The sequence below is a fragment of the Camelus dromedarius genome, chromosome 2 (genome assembly GCF_036321535.1).
Source record: "Camelus dromedarius isolate mCamDro1 chromosome 2, mCamDro1.pat, whole genome shotgun sequence".
In the NCBI taxonomy this organism is placed as follows: Eukaryota; Metazoa; Chordata; class Mammalia; order Artiodactyla; family Camelidae; genus Camelus; species Camelus dromedarius.
The window spans coordinates 119,850,453-119,870,690 of record NC_087437.1 but is presented as its reverse complement, the minus strand read 5'-3'; the positions used below and the strand labels follow the sequence as shown (position 1 = coordinate 119,870,690).

At 55.1% G+C, this 20,238-nt stretch overlaps 1 protein-coding gene and 1 long non-coding RNA gene across 4 annotated transcripts in view; one reads left to right on the top strand and one right to left on the bottom strand.

Moving 5' to 3' along the window:
* The window catches only part of PDE9A (phosphodiesterase 9A), a 92,020-nt gene that overhangs the window by 53,805 nt on the left and 17,977 nt on the right, over positions 1-20,238 (bottom strand). For all 3 annotated transcript variants that reach the window (XM_064476295.1, XM_064476313.1, XM_064476306.1), the window contains exons 2-4: positions 11,063-11,133; positions 9,668-9,745; positions 3,520-3,563 (exon numbers count right to left, since the gene is read on the bottom strand). In XM_064476295.1, the coding sequence (XP_064332365.1) occupies positions 3,520-3,563; positions 9,668-9,745; positions 11,063-11,133 (193 nt within the window). The remainder of the gene's footprint in view (positions 1-3,519; positions 3,564-9,667; positions 9,746-11,062; positions 11,134-20,238) is intronic.
* Positions 17,330-18,673, top strand: LOC116155386 (uncharacterized). The gene is made up of 3 exons (XR_004139296.2): positions 17,330-17,561; positions 17,764-17,868; positions 18,488-18,673. It is a non-coding gene; the product is annotated as an uncharacterized LOC116155386 (long non-coding RNA).

Sequence of the window (20,238 nt, the reverse complement as noted above, 5' to 3'; positions counted from 1 at the left end):
TCCACTCTCAGACCTTCCATTCCTCTCCTGTACTGGGCATCCTGGGCAGTGCAATAAAACAAGGAAACAAACAGAAGAAACAGAAAGCATCAGATTTGAAAGGAAGAAGCAATTCTCTATTCTCTATGTAGGAGATCGCAGGAAATCTACAGAAAATCCACAGAAAGGTACTAGATCTAACAGATGAGTTCAGCCGGGTCAATACACAAAAGCCAGCTATAGTTCTATAAACTAAAAACTAACAGAAATTGAAACTTTATAAAAATCCATTGACGATGGCATTAAAAAATATGAAATACATTGTGACACGTTTATCAACAGACATTCAAGAACTTTACCTTCACAACTACAACACATCAGTGAGGGACACTGAAGGAAACCCAGATGAATCGAGGGAGAGCATATTCACGAATCAGAAGACTCCACATTCCTAATTCAGAAGTTCTTCCCAAAGTGTACTATATATTTAACATCATTTCAATCAAAATCCCAGCTGACTTTTTGGGTAGCAACTGACAGACTGATTCTAAAATTTATTTGAAAGTAAAAGGAGCCTGGAGTAAGTAAGACAGTTTTGGAAAAGAATGAAACCCAAGGACTTGCACTTCCTGACTTCAAGACTTAACCACGAACTATGGAACCACGACAGTGTGGCACTGGTTTAAGGACAGGCGTGTGTATTAATGGAACATGACAGCGGGTCCAGAAAAAGACTCACATGTACGTGGTCAACTGATTTTTGGAGAAAGGTGCTGTGATAATTCAATGGGGGAAAAGACTGTTTTTTCAACAAATGGTGCTGGAACAAATGGGTACCTGTACAGAGAAAGTGAACCTCAATTCTTTCTCCCTTACTGGAAGGCAGGCTGGACTTAAGGACTCGCTTCCCAAGGACAGAGCAAGAAAGGGGAAAAGAGTAACTTGACAGTGAAGATGTCTGTGGTTCGTGTGGGTGTCACGAACACTGTATTCTCCTTCCAAAAATCCACACTCTGAGGCGGATCATGACAAAAGCACCAGACAGACCCAGACTGGGGGGCATCCTACAAGCTCTTTTTTTTCCCTTGAATTTATTCATTTCATTATTTATTTATTTATTTATTTAGCGACGGGGGAGGTAATTAGGTTTATTTATTTTCTAAGTGGAGGTGCTGGGGATTGAGCCCAGGACCTCATGTAGGCGCTCTCCCACTGAGCCGCATTCTGCAGACTCAGAATTTGCCTCGGTCATGACAAACGAGGCAAGTCTGAGACCCCGTCAGGCCAGAGAAGACCGGGAGAGTTTAGCGACTGAGTGTGGACTGGATCCTGGAACAGAAAAGGGACGCTGGGAGAAACTGAGTGAAGTCTGAGTAGAGCACAGGATTTAGTTAGTAACAACAACAAAAAGCAATAATTACAAAGTTTATTATCAAGGCAAGGGCTTGATGCAGCTTTTTACGTTGAAAAGTTGTTCGCGGGGGGCGGGGAGAGCTCAGTGGCAGAGCGCGTGCTTAGCACGCACGAGGTCCTGGGCTCAGTCCCCAGCACCTCCATTAAAATAGGTAAATAAATACATCTAATTATCGCCCCCCCAAACCAAAACCAAAACCAAAAAAAAAAAAAAAAAAAAAAAATTAAAAAGAGAAAGAAAAAAAGGTTTATTATTAAGGCAAGGGCTTGATAAGCTCTTTATGATAAAAAGTTATTTGCCTACTACAAAAAGTTACAGCGCGTATTTCACTCTAACATCTATCATCAAGAGAACTGAATTAAGAGCACTTAGGCATGAACGGTACCTAAAGCACCCAGGGCTCCTGTACAAGTGCTGTCACTCAAACACTGCAAAGGGCGGCACTGAGCCATCACTGCCTCACTCACACAACACCCAGCACGGCATGGGCAGCGTCAAGTTCTCCTCTGCAGCCATCACTCACAAAAATTAAAATTAAATTAATATTACATTTTAAAAAGAAAAATAAACCTCAGCTTTTTCCCCAGGGCATACACAAAAACTAACTTGAAATGGATCGCTGACCAAAATGTAAAAGCCGAAACTATAAAACTCAGAAGAAAACAGAGGAGAAAACTTCACAGCTACGGGATAAACGAAGATTTCTCAGGACACAGAAAAGTACAAACCATAAAAGGACAAACAGGGATAAATTGGGCCTACTCACAATTTAATTCGGGCTAAAAGGCATGGTAAGAAAATGAAAGGTAAGTCGCAGACCAGGAGAACATATTTATAACACCTCCCTAACAAAAGGTGCGCGTCCCAGGGACACCAAGGACACTCGCAATTTAAGAATAAGAAGGAACAGCACCCGCTGCCACGCCACCGACAAATCAGAAAAGACATGAGCAAGCACTTTGTGAGAGGAGATTTATGAGCAGCCGGGAGATACTTTAAAGATACTCAGTGTCACTAATCACCATGGAAACGGAAGTTAAAACCAAATGCAGCAACACTACACACCCAGCAGAATGGTTAACGTCAAGAAGACTGACCCCACAGGCGCGGCTGAGAATGTGAGGCTGTTGCAACGCGTGCACACTGTGGATGCGGACGCAAGACGGTGCAAAAAACGGCGGGGCGGTGTGTTCTATAAAGTGAAACGGGTCCTTAGCCACGTGGCCCAGCAAAACCATCCAGCCCCGCCGACTCCGAGAGGAAGAAACATCGTGTCCCCATCAGTGCTTGTACTTGGGTGCTCACTGCCGCCTCGTTCACAAACAGCCCAGCCTGGAAGCAAGCCAGACGTCCTTCCGCAGGAGAATGGGCAAGCGAACGGCGGTCCGGCCGCGTCTTGGGACATTACTCACCAATAAAAAGGAATGGATCGTTGACATACACAGCACACAGGTGGGTCTCAGAAACATTAGGTCGAGTCAGAAAAGAGTGCACACGTTATGCAATTTCTTTTCTATGGAAATCTTGATAAGACAAACCTAGCCTACGGTGTCAGAGAGCAGGCTGGTGGTTGACAGAGACCAGGAGTCAAGGTGGGGGCAGCGGTAATGTGGGAAGAGACACCAGGGGACTTTTTTAGGTGATGAGAATGTCCCGTCTCTGTTTTGGTGACAGTTAACAGGGATGTGTAAAACTTTCAAAGCTCACCAAAATATACACTGAAATGGGAACATTTTATTATGCATAAATGATACCTAAGTAAGGCTGATTAAAGATGCAAAAGGAAATGGAATTTTAACAAAACAGCATCTCCAACTGTGCAGGGCATAAGGGCTGGCCGTTCCACCTCGCAGTCTGAGTGGACAGGATAAGGCACTGGGCCCCGGGAAACAAGAGCAGGGTATCTCCCGGGTCTGCTAAGTGGCCAGGAACGGGTCGTGGGTGGGGCTGGACATCCTGGGACTGCGGGGGGCTGAGGACGGCTGCCCCTGCAGCAGTCGGCGCCTTTAGGCTCTGTAACAGGAAGGGCTTCCGAGCCAGTGCTCAGCTCATGCATAGTCAATCACAGGGGCAGCCTGGAGCCCCCTTTTTCTCTTTTAATTTAAAAAACGCTAGCATCGCCTTACCAGAGAGTTGCTTGATGGCCACGGGTCTCACTTTGTAGGGGGTCCTGCAAGAGAGAAGGCAGTTTCACTGTGAGATGCTGTCAGAGACCTTCGTGCCCGTCTGGTACGAGACATAAGCGCTCGGGGTGAATTAGAATTCAGCGAATTAGGTCTTTTAAAAATTAGTTTCTTTGGCTGTTCTGAGATTCCTCATTCAGAAGAACTCTAAATACTTTAAATATATCATTTAAGCAGTGGACCTCCTCTATCATATTCATATTTGGTTAATAAAAAAAACTTGTTGAGCGCGGCTGGGATGGCTCAGACTTGCCCTTGTCTAGCCCAACATCTGATGGATGGATGCTGGAGGTGCCCCCCTCGTGCCTGGTTTGAGCTCCTGGCAACGGCATCACCCAAGGGCACAAGAGCCGAGGTGTCAGTAACTCAGTCGAAAATGCACGGGCACCTTGGCCATGTCACCCCCTGCAGTCGTGAGACCCACAGGGGTGGGGAGAAGATACTGGGGACAGACAAAAGGCCACTGTCCCTGACATCCAAGGACCTCCAGTAAAGGTTGGAGGGAGACAAGGAAGTCGGTGGAAAATAAGCAAAGAACAGGAATAGGCAAGAGTTGATAAGGTTTTTTTTTGGGGGGGGCAATTAGTTTTATTTATTTTTTTGTTGATTTTAATGGAGGCACAGGGGATTGAACCGGGGACCTCCTGCATGCTAAGCACGCCCTCTACCACTGAGCTACACCCTCCCTGCTAAGAGTTGATAACAGTTAAAAAAAAAAAAAGTAAAAAGAGGCACCTCAAGAAAGAGGCACTTGCACGAATTATGTATGTGCATGCATGACTGGGACACTGTGCTGTGCACCAGAGACTGACACATTGTAACTGACGGCACTTCAATCAAAAAAAAAAGTGTTTTTTTTTTTGTTTTTTTTTTTTGTTGTTGTTGTTGTTTTTACACTCAGCAGTCTAGCAAAATTTTAGCAGCTGGTAACAGGAGTGCTACAAGGCACAGACAATCGTCCTCACCAGCACTGCCGGAGTACACCTTCCCCAGAGGGCTCGCGTGATCAGGTTCTGGTGGCACAACAGTGAACCAGTCAAGAAGGTTCTGCCCTCCTGGAACCCACGCCCACGGTCAAGTACGTGTCGGAAGGACGCGGTAAGTGCTCTCAGAGTGGCTAAGGTGTACTCAGGCCCCTCTCCCCCTGGGCTGGATGACATACCAGCTGTTCCGTGAGTGTCATTCGGTTGTTACACGCTGCGGGTAAGTGTGCAAGGACTGAGGCGGAGGGTACCCGTGACATGTTATCAGGAGACTCAGCGAGTCACAGAGCCACAGACGCAGAACGAGCTTAGAGCTGGGGAGAAAGTCAGGGAGTCTGGAAGGATTCACACCAAACACCGAACTGGTAACTGATTCACTGAGGGTGATACCAGTGGTTTAATGGTTACAGGCCACGTGGAAAATTTTTGACAATTTAAAACACTGATAAAGTATAAAAATAAAAACAGTGTAGCACTATGAATGACAGGCAGACAACCCTGTGGCCATCTAGAGTCCTGGCCTCTCCCACGAGGGGTCCTGCTGGGCAGAGCGCGTGGAGGAGGGGGTCCACGCCCGCCCATCCCTGCATGAGCACCGGCTTAGTTAGGTTAAGGTCCTCTTCCAAAGGTCTCTGGAAATTGGTTATTTGGGACTTTGGTTCCTGGCGGAACACCTTACTTTGAATCCATGTGGTTTGAAGTGTGGCCCCACCTGCAGAGCGGGTGAACCATGGGGGCTGTTGCCCAACTAGGGTGGGGCAGGCGCTCAGCCCATGGTGGTACCGGCTGCCTCGGTACTCACAGTGATGTGCCTGGCAGGGCAAGTCCATCCTCCCCGAACCCTCCAGGCGGTTGTCAGCCCTGCTAAGCTGCAGGTACGAGGAGAGGAGCCAGAGCTCAGGGCGGGTGGGGCCTCGCTGAAACCCACCAGCAATGGATGAGCTGGCTTCGAACCAGACGGGTGTCCAGAGGCCAGACTCTGGACACTTGTTGGTGCCGCCCAGGAGAGGAGCAGGGTGCTGGGGCGCCAAGGCAGGGGGTGTGGAGACCCAAGGTGAGGCGGCCACCACCACCTCTCTCCTCCCTCAGGCTCCTCCCACCATAAGCAGCACTGATGTTGGGGCGGCGGGTGGAGAGAGGGGAGCACGGGGCCCCCTCCTCGTCCTCACCCCCCGTTTCTCACCCCCCTCCTCTGCGGCCACAAGGACTTTCCTCCCCTCCTCCCTGCAGGCCGGATGCTGTGGGGAGATGGCGGTGGCGGGGCAGAGGGTGCGGGAGGCGGAGGACAGTGTCGCCTGCACAGGATGGGGAGACACAGAGCTGTGTCCGGCAGCTCCCGTTAGAGGCGCTGATGACAGTTGGCCCTTCAAGATTATTCCTGGCTCTTCGCTCCTTAATCCTCTTGATTCTGAGCAACAGGATGTTCTCAGAACCGTATTATTGCTTCCACGATTGACTAAACTCCTGGCTCAGCCTAAATTAAGTTGCATCTTCCTCATTTCTTCCTCGACCACAAAGCGGAGATAAACCACTCTCCGCCTGCCTGGGACTTCGACTGCATTTGTCTTCTCTCCAAGTGCCTGGCTCAAAGGCCTCTTTTTCAGACACATTTAGTGGGAGCCACGCCAGAACCCGGGGGCACTGCTCCTGAGCTGAGCGGGTGGCCGAGCACGCTGTCCTTGCAAGCGCACGGCCATCTCACCCGGCGAGAGCTTCCTGTACCACACCTGAGCTAAAATCAGAAATCAAGGGGCGCTGGTGTTTGTCACGTGTGTGCTGTGTCATCCTGGCCCCCCACCCCCGGGCCCTGCCACGTGCTTTTCTCATGCTATTTCAGCGTCTGTTTCCCTCCCTCCACGAGGGTCTTGAAGCCGTCGTGGCAGAAACAGAAGGAGTCGTCAAGATGTAACACATTTGTCAGTAGGACACCGTGGGACCCAGAATGGTCCCCTGACCAGAGGGAGCACCTGGACCAGACGCTCAGTCCCTCTGAGCACGGCCGGAGCAAAGCTGGGATGTGTCTACGCGTGTCTGTTGATCTGCAGGAATCAGGGTTGACGGGCACTCAGTCACCTTCCTTCCCAGCTCCAAAAGGGAGTGGAAGGTACCCGACCCCTTGTTAGATTATAGCCCCACCGACTTATGTAAGTATGTCCCAGATTATTTTAAAATACCGGTCTGAACGTTCCCTGATTGTAAAGGCAAGAAGTATTTTGAAGGGAGAGTCAGGAGGTCATAATATTTGGTTTGAAATGAACCAAAAAAATTGGGTATAAGAGATGGGATCCCGACTTCTGATCAGTATCCAGGCAGTCGCAGTCAAGAGCCCCTGGAACCTGCAGAGGAGGCCGCGAGGAGCCCCTCCTGTGAGCGGGAACTGGGCAGAAAGCCGGCGTGGCGGAGGACCGGCCCCCGCAGAACAGTCCCTCTCGTGGGGCAGCTTCTGCGTCTGAGGCTCGGGGGCAGGTGCTGACGAGGCTGCGGACAGAGGGGCTGCCGGTCCTCGGGGGGAGGAGGCTGAAGGGACACGACCTGATTATCTTCTGGGAAGAAACAAAGCTGATCCGGCACTTTTCGAGAAGGGGAACCCCGTGCCTGGCGGCGTGACCTTCCGGTCGCTGAAGGACTGACGAGGCACCAGCCTGGGCTCAGGAGGAGCTGCTTGGGTTTTCCCCACTTTACATCGGTGACTCTCGCCCGGGCCGCACGTCAGAATCACCCGGTGAGCTTTAGAAACATCCCCCCAAATCCGCAGGCATTCGGTCCCAGCGGGCGTCTGGGCGCTGGCGCCGTTTGAAGGAAGGTCCCGGGGGTTTCAGCCTGCGGGCAGGGCTGCCAGCCGCTGATTGGGTTGGACTGGTTTATACTGCGTGTTTAGAAGTGGGGGGCCCACGGCAGCTGGAAATGTGGACGGAGCAGACGGGAGGCTTTGCTGGGGCTCAGGTAGCACACGGGAGGGCGAGGTGAGCGGGCTGGCGGGAAAGCTCGGAGAACGTCACCTTTCACGGGCCGAGGGTGGGGAAAGCAGGCACAGATGGGAGAAGTCGGTGGAGGGGGCAGCTCCCCAAATGGAAAAAGGTCGATGGTCGCAAATGCAGGGAGCAGACAAAGGGAGAGGAGGGGAAGCCCAGGGGTCGGAACACCGATGAACGGGATCTGGGACGCCCGGCAGAAATGCCAGTTCCGGGCCCCCACCCAAGGCGCAGCCTATCAGACTAAGGGTGCGGGGGCGGGGGGGCGGGAGGGGGCCATGCTTCAGCCAGCCCCTGGGGTGCACACGACCTGCTGGGTTAGGAGGTTGACGGCTCTGGGAAGACAAAGGGGGCGGACCACACACACCGGTTCTCAGCCTCGGCACCACGGACATTTTGGGCAGGTGAGTCTCGGGCAGGGCCGTCCCGGGCACCGTGGGACCTGTGGCAGCCCTGGCCTCTGCCCACTGGGTACCCGCAGACACCGCCCCCTGTTGCAGAAGACTTCGCCAAGTGTCTCCCCGGGGACAAGACAGCCCCCTGCTAGAAGCTGGCACGGACTAAAGTGCCAAGCCAGACATGAAGAAGGGACAAAACGGGAGCAAACCACAAACTGTTGAAATTAACTCAGGAAAAGTGCGGTTTTGCACCATCAGAGGCCGGCTTGTACAACGGGGCGCTTCCCCTCTGTCGACAGCATTTCATCTTTTGTATGCCGAGGGTGACAGGTCGCCTGTGACTTCCTTATGAATAAAGATCCGGGTCAGGTCGGAGCTTGTGCCGTAATTTATAACACTCTCACTGGAGTGTCTGTGGATTCAATCAGCATAGCTCCTTCCGGGGCCCAGAACCCATAATCTGAGCATCATCAGAGCCAGAGCTTCAGGGCAGAAGCTCCTGATGACGAAATTAAAAATTCAGGAGACTGACAGGCGCAGTGGGAGGGGAGGAGGCCTGGCCGAGGCCCGCGGGTGCGCGGGGAAGGACACTGCTCCCGCCCACCGCCGAGCTCCAAGGACAGCGGAGGCTGCTGCAACGTCCTAGGGTTTGTGGCTTGCCTGGCTTTACCCGCTGAAGCCTGGCAGTCCTCCTGCGGTCTTGTGCCCTTGCCCGGGCGGGGAATCCCACACCCAGCCTGGCGAGGATGGCTGACAGCAGCTTCCAGGGGCAGCGGAAGGAGAGCAGGTGCCCATCCCGGGTGCTCAGGGGCACACACACCTGGGTGGGGGACCCTTCTGGGCGACTACAGCAGAGGTCCCAGACCACCACATCACAGAGAGCCCAAATGTTTCCCTGCTGCCCTTAGGCAGCCAGGGCCCCTCAGTGGCTGGGACGTGTAGGGGCCTGCCTGGTGCACGCCTGCTCTGCAGGGGCAGCTGGCCTGGTGCAGCTGGGCAGCACAGCCCGATGGCCGGACTGACACGTGTCCCCAGAGCGGGGTTCAGGGAGAAGCGGGAGGGGCACCCCACCCCCAGCCATGCCCTGCCCCCGGCCTTACAGAGGACCCCGTCTGGGTTCTGCCGGCCCAGCTGTAAGTATGAAGGGGACCGCAGGGGACCTCGCGGGCGGCCGAGCAGAGGGGCCAGGCACCCACTGGAGTCCTTGTCCTTCCTCCAGCTACATATGGCTGGGTTGGTTTCACACACATTCACAGAAGCGTTTACTGCCCGAGCCTCTCGCCCACCAGGCCTCCCCCAGTTCTGCTCCTCGGGCCCCCAGCCCCCCCTCCCTGTCCTGGGCAGGGCAGCTCCAGGACTGGCCCCCGTGGGTCGCCCAGGGGGTCTGCTCAGGGAATCTCCTGCAGCCCTTTCTGATGGGTGGTGGGACAGCTCACTCAGTGCCTCAGTTTCCCCATCTGTAAATGCCTCCTAGGGCTCTTGCTAAGAACCAAACGTGGAGCCCTTGGGGAGGTCCCTGCCCGTCTTGTAGCTGCTACTTTCTTGGAAAGGGATGAGTTCTGCAAAGGAATCAACAGCCCCCTTCACAGAGTCCCCCAGCCCCACCCTCCCATATTTGGTTAAATTCAGATCTTCCTGCAGCCGCAAATTAAAGAAACACCACAGAGACCCTCCCACGTGGGCAGGGAGGCGAAAGACACACCACGAGCGTGAGCGGGCTGTCCCGCCGGCCGCTTACCGTTCTGAATTGGCGGGCATGGTGGGGTCAATGGAGACCATGGCGTCGTCCGTGGTCAGGAGGGAGATGGTTGTGTTCCTGGAAGACAGGGAGAGCTGGTGTCTTCACCCTGTGGCCATCCCCTGGGTGCACACTCGACTCTGGGCCTCCCGCAGGTAGGCGCTGGGCACCAGGCCCGCCCCATCCAAAGGGCCGCGAGGAGGTGTCCCCAAGACGCCAGCACTCCACTTGGAGGCAAAGGCAAGTGGCTGTGTGCCTAACTCTGTCAGCACGTGGGTCATTAAGATGGGAACTGGAGAAAGTCCAATTTGTTGATTTGGGAGATTAAATAAAACTGGTAAAGTAGAAGTGACTATTTCTATCAGCCAATGACGAATTCAGGGTCTGCCTTCCTCCTCCATTCCCCGTGGGAGCCCACCAAAACAGGCATACCCTCTCCCGCAGGGCAGTTTCCGTGGAGAGGCTGAACCTGCCTCCGCCCTCGTCCCTGGCGGCCTCTCCTACGAGGTGTCGTCGTCCCCACGTGACTTAGCTCTCGCGTCTTCAGTTGTGGGTTTAAAATCTGTGCACTGGGGGTGACACCTGAATCCCAGGCTGGTCTACAGAGTCATACGTATTTATTTCTTAAAATAAATGCTTAATAAAAGATGCCCCAAGCTGTAGGCTGTGTCTTGCGGCTATGAACTGACACCTGCTGTGATTTCAGACTGGTCATTTCATCCCTGAGTCTCCTTCTTCTCAGCCGACTCTGAAAGCCTCCTGCTGTCCTTCCCTCTCATTCTCCTGACCTGGAGCATAACTTTAAAGTTAACTGCAGGCCGAAGCTTCTCCGGGTCACCCTCTAGAGCTGGGAAGTTAGGAGAGAAAATCTATTTGCTTGAACAAACTGCTGATTTGGGAAGATAACTCCTCTGGAATTCTTATGGTTCTGTAAGGTAGATTCCTGGTCTTTTCAACCTAATTTCTGACATTGGTCTTTTCTTAAACGTTGATCTGTGATGACTCTATGCCTCGCTGAGATAGAAAAGACCCCTGCTGGATGGTTTGGGGCTGAGGGACCAGAGCCCAAACATCACCACCCTCCTTTATGCTTTGTCTCAAAGCAAAGGAATAATTGAAAGAAAGAAAAAAGATACTCTTAAGACTAGTTTCTGCCTAATTCCGTTTCCTCCACGTGGCACAGGCTGTTGGCGGGCAGGGGGCAGCTGTGGCCAAAACCTCCGGGGTCTCATTCACCAGTTGCAAAGGTCCCACGTGCAAGGTGGGAGCTGAATGCACTGGGCTCCTCCCCACTGCTCGTCCCCTAGAGTCAGCAGCTCGTCTCCCAGGTACCTTCCCCTCAAGGTGGATGTGAAGGCGTCTGTCCCCCTGGCGGGGACGCCGCCGGGCACTCACCGAGGCAGGCCAGTGGCGATGCAGAACAGGTCCATGATGTCGCTGGAGTTGCAGTACTTGCTAAAGACCACCTACAAAACAGAAGCAGCAGGCCGTGAGGAGTGGCAGAGCGGGGCAGCCATTTCCACAGTGATCTCAGATTCTAGAGCTTTCTCCCTGGGCCCGACTGACCTGCAGGTTAATTTTTACAAGACAAAACAGAAGAGCTGTGGGCACTGAAATGTTACACACCTTCCCACTTCGCTGATTTACACAGGTTGAGAAACCTTCATGCTTTTGTTCACTGAAAAGAGTCGTGAAAAACAGAGCTGTTGCCCACGTAAGTGCACCCGCAGGTGTGGACACTGGGGCCCCCCGTCCACCGTGGTGACGTCTGACGCACCGCTGACCACCTCGGCTGAATGATATCATACCGCTGGGGGGCTCAACAACCTCTGGGGGCCATTGCGTTAAAAATATTTTAAGGTCATTAGCTTAAAAAGATTGCCTTTTAGGATTTGGGGCTGAGGTTGTCCGACTGAATCAGAGGGAGTCACAATGAGAAGCATCCAGTGTGGCCTCCGGGCTGCAAGGTGAACCGACCTCACAGGAGGCAGCTGTGCGCACGGCCGGGGTGTCCAGTCCTGGCCGGACAGGAGGCACACGCGTTTGTCTCAGCATCCTTTGTCCAAGGGGCCCCGACTGTGAGTCTCGGCTCGGGAAGCCCTTCCTGGGAGAGGTTTCAAGCATGGTGAGGGGCACTGGCCTCCAAGGCCGGGCAGCACTGGGGACGGTCCACGCCAAGGCCCCACTTTCCGTCACAACAGACATTTCCCTTTCCTGGGCTAACTGCCGTACGGTCCCTCTCTGCTCGTCAGCAGGACTCCCTGGGTGTGGAAGAGCCAAGCCCGAGGAGAGCGGTTATTTCTCAGTGCCCAGAGCACCGTGTTCTCAGTGAAGATCAGTTTGCATCTTTTTTTTTTTTTTTTTAAACTGGAAACGGTGAAACAGAGCCAGCAGACATTTCCCCGGCAAATGCAGCCTCTCCCTGACTACCGCCGCCTCCTGTGTGCGGCTGGGCTGGCAACGCCGGGACGCCGCCAGCCCGCCCCCAGGCCTGCGCGCGTTCTCCCCGTGGAGCCCGCACCCTCCGTGATGGTCTGCACCGGCCGCCCCGCGGCCCGGCCTGCCTCCGCGCTGGCCCCGCCCGGCTCCCAGCCTCGCCCCAGCACCCAGCCTCGGTTTCCAGAACTCAGACCTGGTTGGGCGTTGCTCGCCCACAGGAGAAGGCCCACCTCCTCGTGGGCACTTGAGGCTCTGGGGTTTGTCCCTGGAGCATGTGACCCCCCAGCCCCCCCAGGTTCACTCCAGTCCAGGGGTGCCCCTCCCGGGCCCTCAGCTCTGCACCCTGCTCAGAGGTCCCCCTCCCTCTGTCCTCTGGCAGCTTCTCTGCAGAGCACCCCCCCCCCCCACCAGCCAGAGGCGCCTTCCTTCACCCGACCTCTCCTCTCACGCCTGCGTTTTCAGGGCAGCGCACCCCCAGCACATCAGCACAGACCTCAGCTCCCCCCGGGCTTTCTGGGCTGTGCCCGAGACGGGGCTGGTGTGGGGTCCTGGCCACGCACCCACCGCTGTGAGGCCGTTTCTGACTTTCCCACTTGAACGTTAGTGAAGTTCATTTCGACTTGGTGCGGGTTGGCTCTGCGGGTTTATCACAGACCCCAGTAAAAGGCAGGGGTGGGCCAAGGGGGAGGGCAGGAGAGCTCTGTGAACACTCTTGATCTGCCCCGAGACTTCCAGAAAAGGGTCAGGTGGCTACAGGTCACCTCCAGACGTGGAAGATGCTGAGCGTGATGACAAGGCCGGGGGACTGCCCTGGAACCTGGCCCCCAGGTGCCCAGCCGTCCGGGTGGGAAGAAAGGCCAGAGGGTTGGAATATTCCGGGGCCTTGACAAGAGATGAGTTTGCCCACATTTGTAAGCACTGCAGATGAAACCTGGAGGAGAGCCTTTTGTAATGACTTCTTAGCCTCGGGACACCAAATAATAGATGCTTTAAAAAGTCCAATTATGGAGTCTTGCAGCCGAGCAAGCCCAGGAGGGCCCACGGGCCGGCCAAACCCAGCGGGGCCAGCCTCCCTCCTGACCCAGGACAGCCTTTCTTTGAGACTAGCTTTGACGACAGGCTGGGGGCTGCAAGGAAACCGGGAACAAGCAGAAAAGACGACACGGGTGTCTTTCATCACAGCGGAGAACCACGCTGTGTCCGTCTGTAAATCCGAGCCGACATTCCTCTACTGCACAGAAATGTAGGTTCTTTGATTTCTCTTTTGAACTGGTTGTAAATCTTACTGGCGCCCTTGTTCAGCTGACAAGCTAGGTAAAAAGATCTTTGACGTGTGGCCATTTTCTGTCTGTGAGAGTCACACCTTTGTCTTATTTATCTAGTTAGTTCGTGAGCCTTTGTTAGGGCCAGCCCGGTGAGGAGCTGGAGGGGCGACACCGGGGCCCTCGGTGGGGAGCGCCGGGACCGCCCAGGTCTCCGCCGGCGTCAGCAGTGGGAAAGCAGCCCCTGCAGCACAAGTGCCTGGTGGGCCCGGGGAGACCCCACGGCAGCCTGGTCCGGAAGGCACAAGGCTTTTTGTTTACAGGCTGAATCATTTTGCAAATCCTTTATCCAGAACCAAAGACTGGGGGTGGGGGGAAGCGTCAGTGAAATGATATTTAAACGGGAGACGTGGAGACAGCAAGATTAAAGGAGAAACACAGATTTTGTATGGCCATCCAGCCGGAGGCGAAGCGGGCTGGGGCTCATCAGCAAGCACAGCGGACCCCCCGACGTCCTCCATGTGTGCCGACTGGCAGCGCCGCGGCGTTAAAACAAGACAAAGGAAACAGATGGGAACCAAGGCCTGCTCTCTGCTGGATGTTAATGTTTCCTCACAGTCAGCGGGGTCTCTGAATGTCGGAGGGAACTTGAGCGTCTGGAACCTTCCTGCTGCCCGCATTGCTGGATGAAGTATGCTCACGGGGCACCAGCCACCCACCCAGCCCGTTCTGAGGGCTCTCCATGACGAAACAGGCACACGGAGTGTCCGGGGCTCCCAGGGGCCAGGAGTGAGTGGTCAGGAAGACAGCTTTGCATCCCAGGCCTCCCTCTGTCCAGCGTCTACCCATCACCGAAACAGCTCCGACTCCCGGGCTTTGCACGGTGTGTAATGTCTGTATTCAAACCAGCCTCTAACAGCGATGGTGTCGGGGCAAGTGTGGGGGTCCTGTGCCTCACCTTGTCCCTGGTCTCCCCCTGCTGCCCGCTGCCGTGGGCAAGCCCATCACCACCCGAGGCCTCGGTTTGCTTTTCTGTAAAGGGCGTCCATCACGTCAGCTCCACCTGCCCCTCAGGGCCGAGATGAGCAACACGTGAGGGAAACGTGTCTGAACAGAGCACTCAGGACACTACCCCTTTAGCACAAAGTTCAGTTTCACACCATCGCAGCCGCCTGTGAACCTCAGTCCCTGCTGGCTCTAAAATCCTGACTGGGGATGGACGTCTCCAGGGGGCTTTCAAGTTGCCAAATACACCCAAAATGACTTTTGGCCACACTGTGGCACCCAGTTTTATATTAGTAGGACTTCCAATTTACAGTCTGCAGGGTTTACAGAGCTTGAAGAAAGACGGTCTAACCCAGCTCCTTCCCTTGCCCTGTTTCTTGGTGGGCGGGGAACACCTGACTCCAGAAAGGCAGGGACGGAGGCCAGGGCGGGGGCTCCCAGGCTGTGCGGCCACAGCCCACAGCAGGACGGGCCTGGGGCTTTGCAGGAGGCCGGCGGCAGGCAGGCCAGGCCGGGGAGGGAGGTGAGCATCGCCAGAGCACACCTGGTGCCTGGACCTTCTGGCTTAGCACACGGTTGGGACCGGCCTTGACCCATTCCCGTGGGGCAGCCCAGGACGCGGGACCCAGGGCTCTGGTCAGGGCTGTGCCCTCCCAGCCAGACTGCTGGGTGGGGACCTTTCTGAAAGACGTCCTCTAGGCCTGTCCTTACAGGTGGGGATTCAGGAGTGAGACCCGGGGACTGCAGTGGCCAAGCCACACCCCTCACAGCACAGGAAGCCTCCACCAGCTGGCTGCTCCGCACGCTCTCTAGGGCCCTGGCCCTCCCCGCTGCCCGACCTACGACTGTCCGGCCAGTACACATTCACCTTGCCTCCTGAGAAATTTACTGAGCGACTCAGAACTGGCGGCAACTGGAGTGAGCTGCAGGGTCACGGGGAGGCTGCCCTGGGCTGACTGCCCTGGGCCACCCACAAGGGACAGCAGTGGGGGGGGGACTGTGGGAGGGAGGGGAGCAGCGGGCAGGAGAGCCTCTGGTCTGGAGTTGGCACAAGCATGTTTCTGTTTCTTGGTATCAAAAGCACCTCCAAACAAAAAAAACCTTAAAAATAAAGGAAAAAAACAAGAAGAAAACAGAAAAAGGAAAAAGGAAAATAACACCAACAAACTAAAACAAACGCAGCTCCGCCAACACACGCGGTGAAGCAGGGCTGGTGACTGGGGAGCAGATGGTCAGAGCGCCGCCCCCCACAGCCAGGCGGCCTTGGGGCTAAAGAGACAGGACGGCAGCTTCTAGAGGCCCGGGAGTGACTTCTCGTCCATCCTGAGTCCAGAGGCCTCTGTCAGGGATGAGATTCTACTGCTTCCCTCTCTCCCCTGGACGCCCAGTTCAGAGGCTCATGGAGGGAGGAGGATGCAGAAATCGGCCCCTGAGGTCCCGTGGTCCAGTCTGCGTGTGGAAAGGCAGGAGGACGGATGGCCTCCAGGCAGCTCCAGGTAATCGAGTTTCCCGTTACGAGGTTAGAGGATGGAGATCTGATCACCGCCGAGCCAGGTCTCCTGGAGGGCAATCTGAGGTCTTCCCGCAAACCCAGCCAGGATAAAAGGGTTTCCATGCTCCTTGGGAGAGATTTCAAATGGGACTTTAGGCCAGGAAACACAGCTGCGCGTTTCAGCGTGAGGACATCGTGCAGGGAGAGGAGACCTGCGTGAATAGGGGGCGGCTGAGGTGTTCTGGAGTGGAAACCGATCCCCGAGGGGCGTGCCCTGGAAGGGAAGTAGGGCACAGGCCACGCCAGCAGCGGCAGGGCCGGGGCTCCAGGCTTCAGCGGGACCAGCGGAGGCCCCGAGGTGTTCCCCACAGACAGGGGCAGCCCCCCACTTCTGACCTCTTCTGGGAGGGTCTCCCACCTCCTGAGAGTGCCCTGCATCCTCACCATCGGCCCGTGGGGCACTGCCAGGGCCCCTTAAATCCGTTTCCCAATTCAGGCTGCGACCTAGCTCATGTGCCGTGTTTTGGGGAACCTGAAAAGTGCAGAATTAAGCCCGACGCGTCCCATTTTTCAGTTTGGAGGGACTGATCCAGTGATATACCTCTGGTGACTAATTCTTCAATTTGGCAGCAAACTCTGTTGCAGGGAAGCTGCTGGACTGGGGTGCACAGGGGCTTCCCGCAGCTCAGGCCCCACCGCAGGCCTCAGGAGGGAAGGGCTGGTGTGCACCTGGTCCCCAGCGTCCCGACTCCACTCCCAGCCGTCCTCCGTGCGTCCCTGACCATGGTACGTGGCCAGCCAGTGCCTGCTTCCATGTCCACCCACGATGGTTGTGGCTAACTCCCTGGTCAGTGTCAGCCCCAGAGTCAAGTCTTGCTCTGTCCCTATGCCCAGAGCCTGGGGCAGCTGGCCAGGGTCGGAACACTGGCTGACGGTGCAGAGACGCTGTTTCCATCTCTGCCAGGTACCAGTTCTGAGTTCTGTAGCACACACTTGAGGATTAAGCCCCCGACACACACGCCTTAATAGTCATGGGCGAATTCACACAGGTGGAAACTATTAACAAGAAAGTGTCAAGACACGCTGGTCTTAATGCTCATCACCTGCTGTCCTTTGGCTTCTGGCCTCCCCCTCTTTAAGGCGGGGCACCGAGGAGCCGTGGGGGTGGCTGCCAGTGCCAGGCCTCCGTGGTCCAGGCACAGAACGAGCCTGGCTGCGGGGAGAGGGCCGCCCTGGGGATGCTTGGACATGAGAAAGATCGGGTATAGTGTCCTTTCATGTGGGCTCCACCTGTGAAAACAGCTCCTCATGACCCCGGCCCCGTTCACTCTGGCCGTTTCCCGTCTATTCAGCCCAGATGTGGTTGGTAGTGGCTGCAGAAAACATGACTTCCTCCTCTGAGTAACTGGGAGCCTGTGCGGGACGGTAGTAGTCAGAGCGGAGCCCCAGCCTCTAAGCGCCGGGGCCGGGATGAGCGCCCCTCCCCAGCTCGGTGCCTGGACGCAGAGAAGAACCCGCGCTGGGTTTCCTATTTCTGTCCCAGGCACTTCCTTGCAGCTGTGGAGAGCACTCTTGCTGGGTTTGTGGGATTCGAGTTTGACCTGGCACGAAGTCAGCGACCACGGAAACGGCAGCTTTCTCACGCAGATCTTTGTGGCGCTATGTTGGGAAGTGCTCCCCGTCCTGGACAAGTAAGGTAACAGAGTGGCAACTTAGGTTTGGGTTGGGATTTGCAGGCTGGGAAAGACAAGAGCCACCACTATCACAGAGGCCAAGTTCAGTCTGTGGGTGTCGGGAGGGACCAGAGACCAGCAGGGTGGGGACGACTGAGGCTGCTCAGAAAGCCGTGTGTCCTGGGGACTTTTCTCTGCGGGGCTGGCTACGATCTTTTTCACCAGGGAGATGTCTCATGAAGCTGGTCAACCAGGATGGCACGATTTCCCTTTCAAGATCACAGAAAACATGTGTTCCTTTTCCACATCATTGAAAGCTATCCGTGTCAGGTAAGCTGTGCTGCTGGCTTGGCTGTCGTAAAACATGCAACTACGGTCGTTGTCTTGCTGATTCTGCTCACACTGACTGTGAGATTTTTTTATTCAACTGCCTTAGCAACGACGTTCACAGAGCATCTCTCAACTTGGGGTGACAAAACTCGGGTAAAAATGTCCTCATTATAATTCTTCTGCGATCTTTCCCTAAAGTGATTTTAAATGGTGACAGCTGAAGGTGGCAGCCTGGTGCTGTAGACACCGGGAGGCTGAGGTCCCAAAGGAGGAAGGGTAGGGAAGCACTTTTCTTCCCCATCCAGCTTCCTTCCCGCGGAGACATGGCGGGTTCTGTTCCTCCATGTGGGGACCTGGCTCTGTCTTCCTTCCTCTGGAGACTAGAACTGGACTCCAGTGATGTCCATTCTGGCCCCCTCCTCGCTCTGTTCATGGTGGTTCTTGATTTCAGCCCCCTGAGCATCTTAAAACCTCAGCATTAACACTTCTTCATCCTTTTGCTTCCTCTTATGACGTGATGACGATGACGGTTCATTATAAATGCCAAGCTGACAACAGGAACCTCCACCCAATGAAAATAGGGCACTGACATCTCAAAATCACCCTATTGGCCTCCTAGAAATTGAAAGCAAGTAATCAAATTGGCAAGAATGAAAAAGTGATGGATTGCCCAAACCTGGAAGCAACCCAGATGCCCTTCAGGAGGTGAATGCTAAACAAACTCTGGTCCGTCCACACCATGGATGAGTCACTGAGCCAAGAAACAGCCGAGATGGGTCTGAGGGATTTATGCTGAGTGAATAAAAGCCAGTCCCCAAAAGGCTACATCCTGTGCGGTTCCATTCACACGACATTCCTGAAATGGCACGATTTCAGAGATGGAGAACAGACAGCGTGGGGGCCGGGGTGCGCGAGCACGGGGTGGGTGGAGGAGGAGGTGGGTGTGGGGACAGAGCGGGTGGAACTGTTCTCCACCGTGCCCATGACCACGGCGGTGGACACGAGGTGCTGCATGCGCGATTAAGCTGTACAGAGCTCAACGGACGCACCCCAATGAGCACAGTAGAACTGGACAGTCTGAATGAGGTGGAGGACGGGGCTCATGGTAACAGCCTGGCAGCCGTCCTGCACGGAGGTTTTGCAGGACGTTACGTGGGGGAGACAGGGTGAAAGGTGACTTGACCTCTCTGTGGTACTGTTCACAACTGCATGCTAATCCCCAGGGACCCCAAGAGCGTATCTGAATAAAGTGAAGTCACCAGCTCTGGCTGGGGGATGGGGGAGACGCTTGAGAGAGAAAGTGTGCCCATGGGGCCCTGCTGGGAAGCCGTGTGGCCAAAGTTGTGCCCTTTGACCCAGAATCCCGTTTCCTGGAACTGCTCTTAAGAAAATAATACCAGCAAACACAGTGTAATAAGAGCAGTTAGTAAGTGCCAGGCAGAGTTCCAGGCACCTCCCGGCTTCAGGCCCAGACCACGGCCCCGCACGGCCAGCCACTTTGCGAGCAAAGAGCTGGGCCAGGCGGTGGGGGTGGGGTTCCCTCTTCTCTTAGTTACTGCAGAGAAGTGGAATTAAGCTAAATATCTCAAAATAATGAAATGATTGCATCTTAATAGGTCTCCATGCTGGGACGTTATATAGGCACTGGAATCATGTTTGTGAACGCTGCTGATGCAATGAGTGGAAATGATCAAAATAAAAGATTACGTACAAGAAAGCTATTCCCTCTCTCTCCCCGAAGACAACACCGGGAGGGGAAGTCGGGAAACACAAGCGTGGGGCCCCCGTCTGGTGGGGTTGTGGGTTCCTTTCTTTTCTACACTGCTCTGTACTTTTCAAATATCCTGTGACGAATATGCAGGGCTTTGCAACCCAGAAAGGCGCTGTCTCGATCTGGAAGCTGAGGTTAGTAACTGACACAAGAACTACCTTAGGAACATGCCCTTGAACGGCAGGCAGAGCTGCCTTTCCATCGAATCCCTACGAGAGGGGAAAAGAGGGCCTTTACTGTTTTTATTTGGAAAGAATACTCTTTGGCATTCAGCCAAGTGATGAGAAAATGAAGCACCAGTTAACCAGAGGACAAAAATCAGAATTTAAACAGCATCTGCCTGGGAGCTGGGGGAGGGGAGCATGAGCAGGAGGCGGGGGGGGGGGATCATCAGAGCGGGGGGGGGGGGGCAGAGATGTGCGGGTGGAGGGACGGCGCCTCCAGGCATGGACACGGACACAGCCCCCACGGGCCCGTGCGCTGCAGGGACACAGGCCGAGCCGCTGACCGAGGACGGGGCTGGAGGGGTCCACCGTGGCCCCGAGGGGGCCGAGGCCGTGCAGACCGAGGGCGGCCGGGAGGCCGCTCCCACCCGCAGT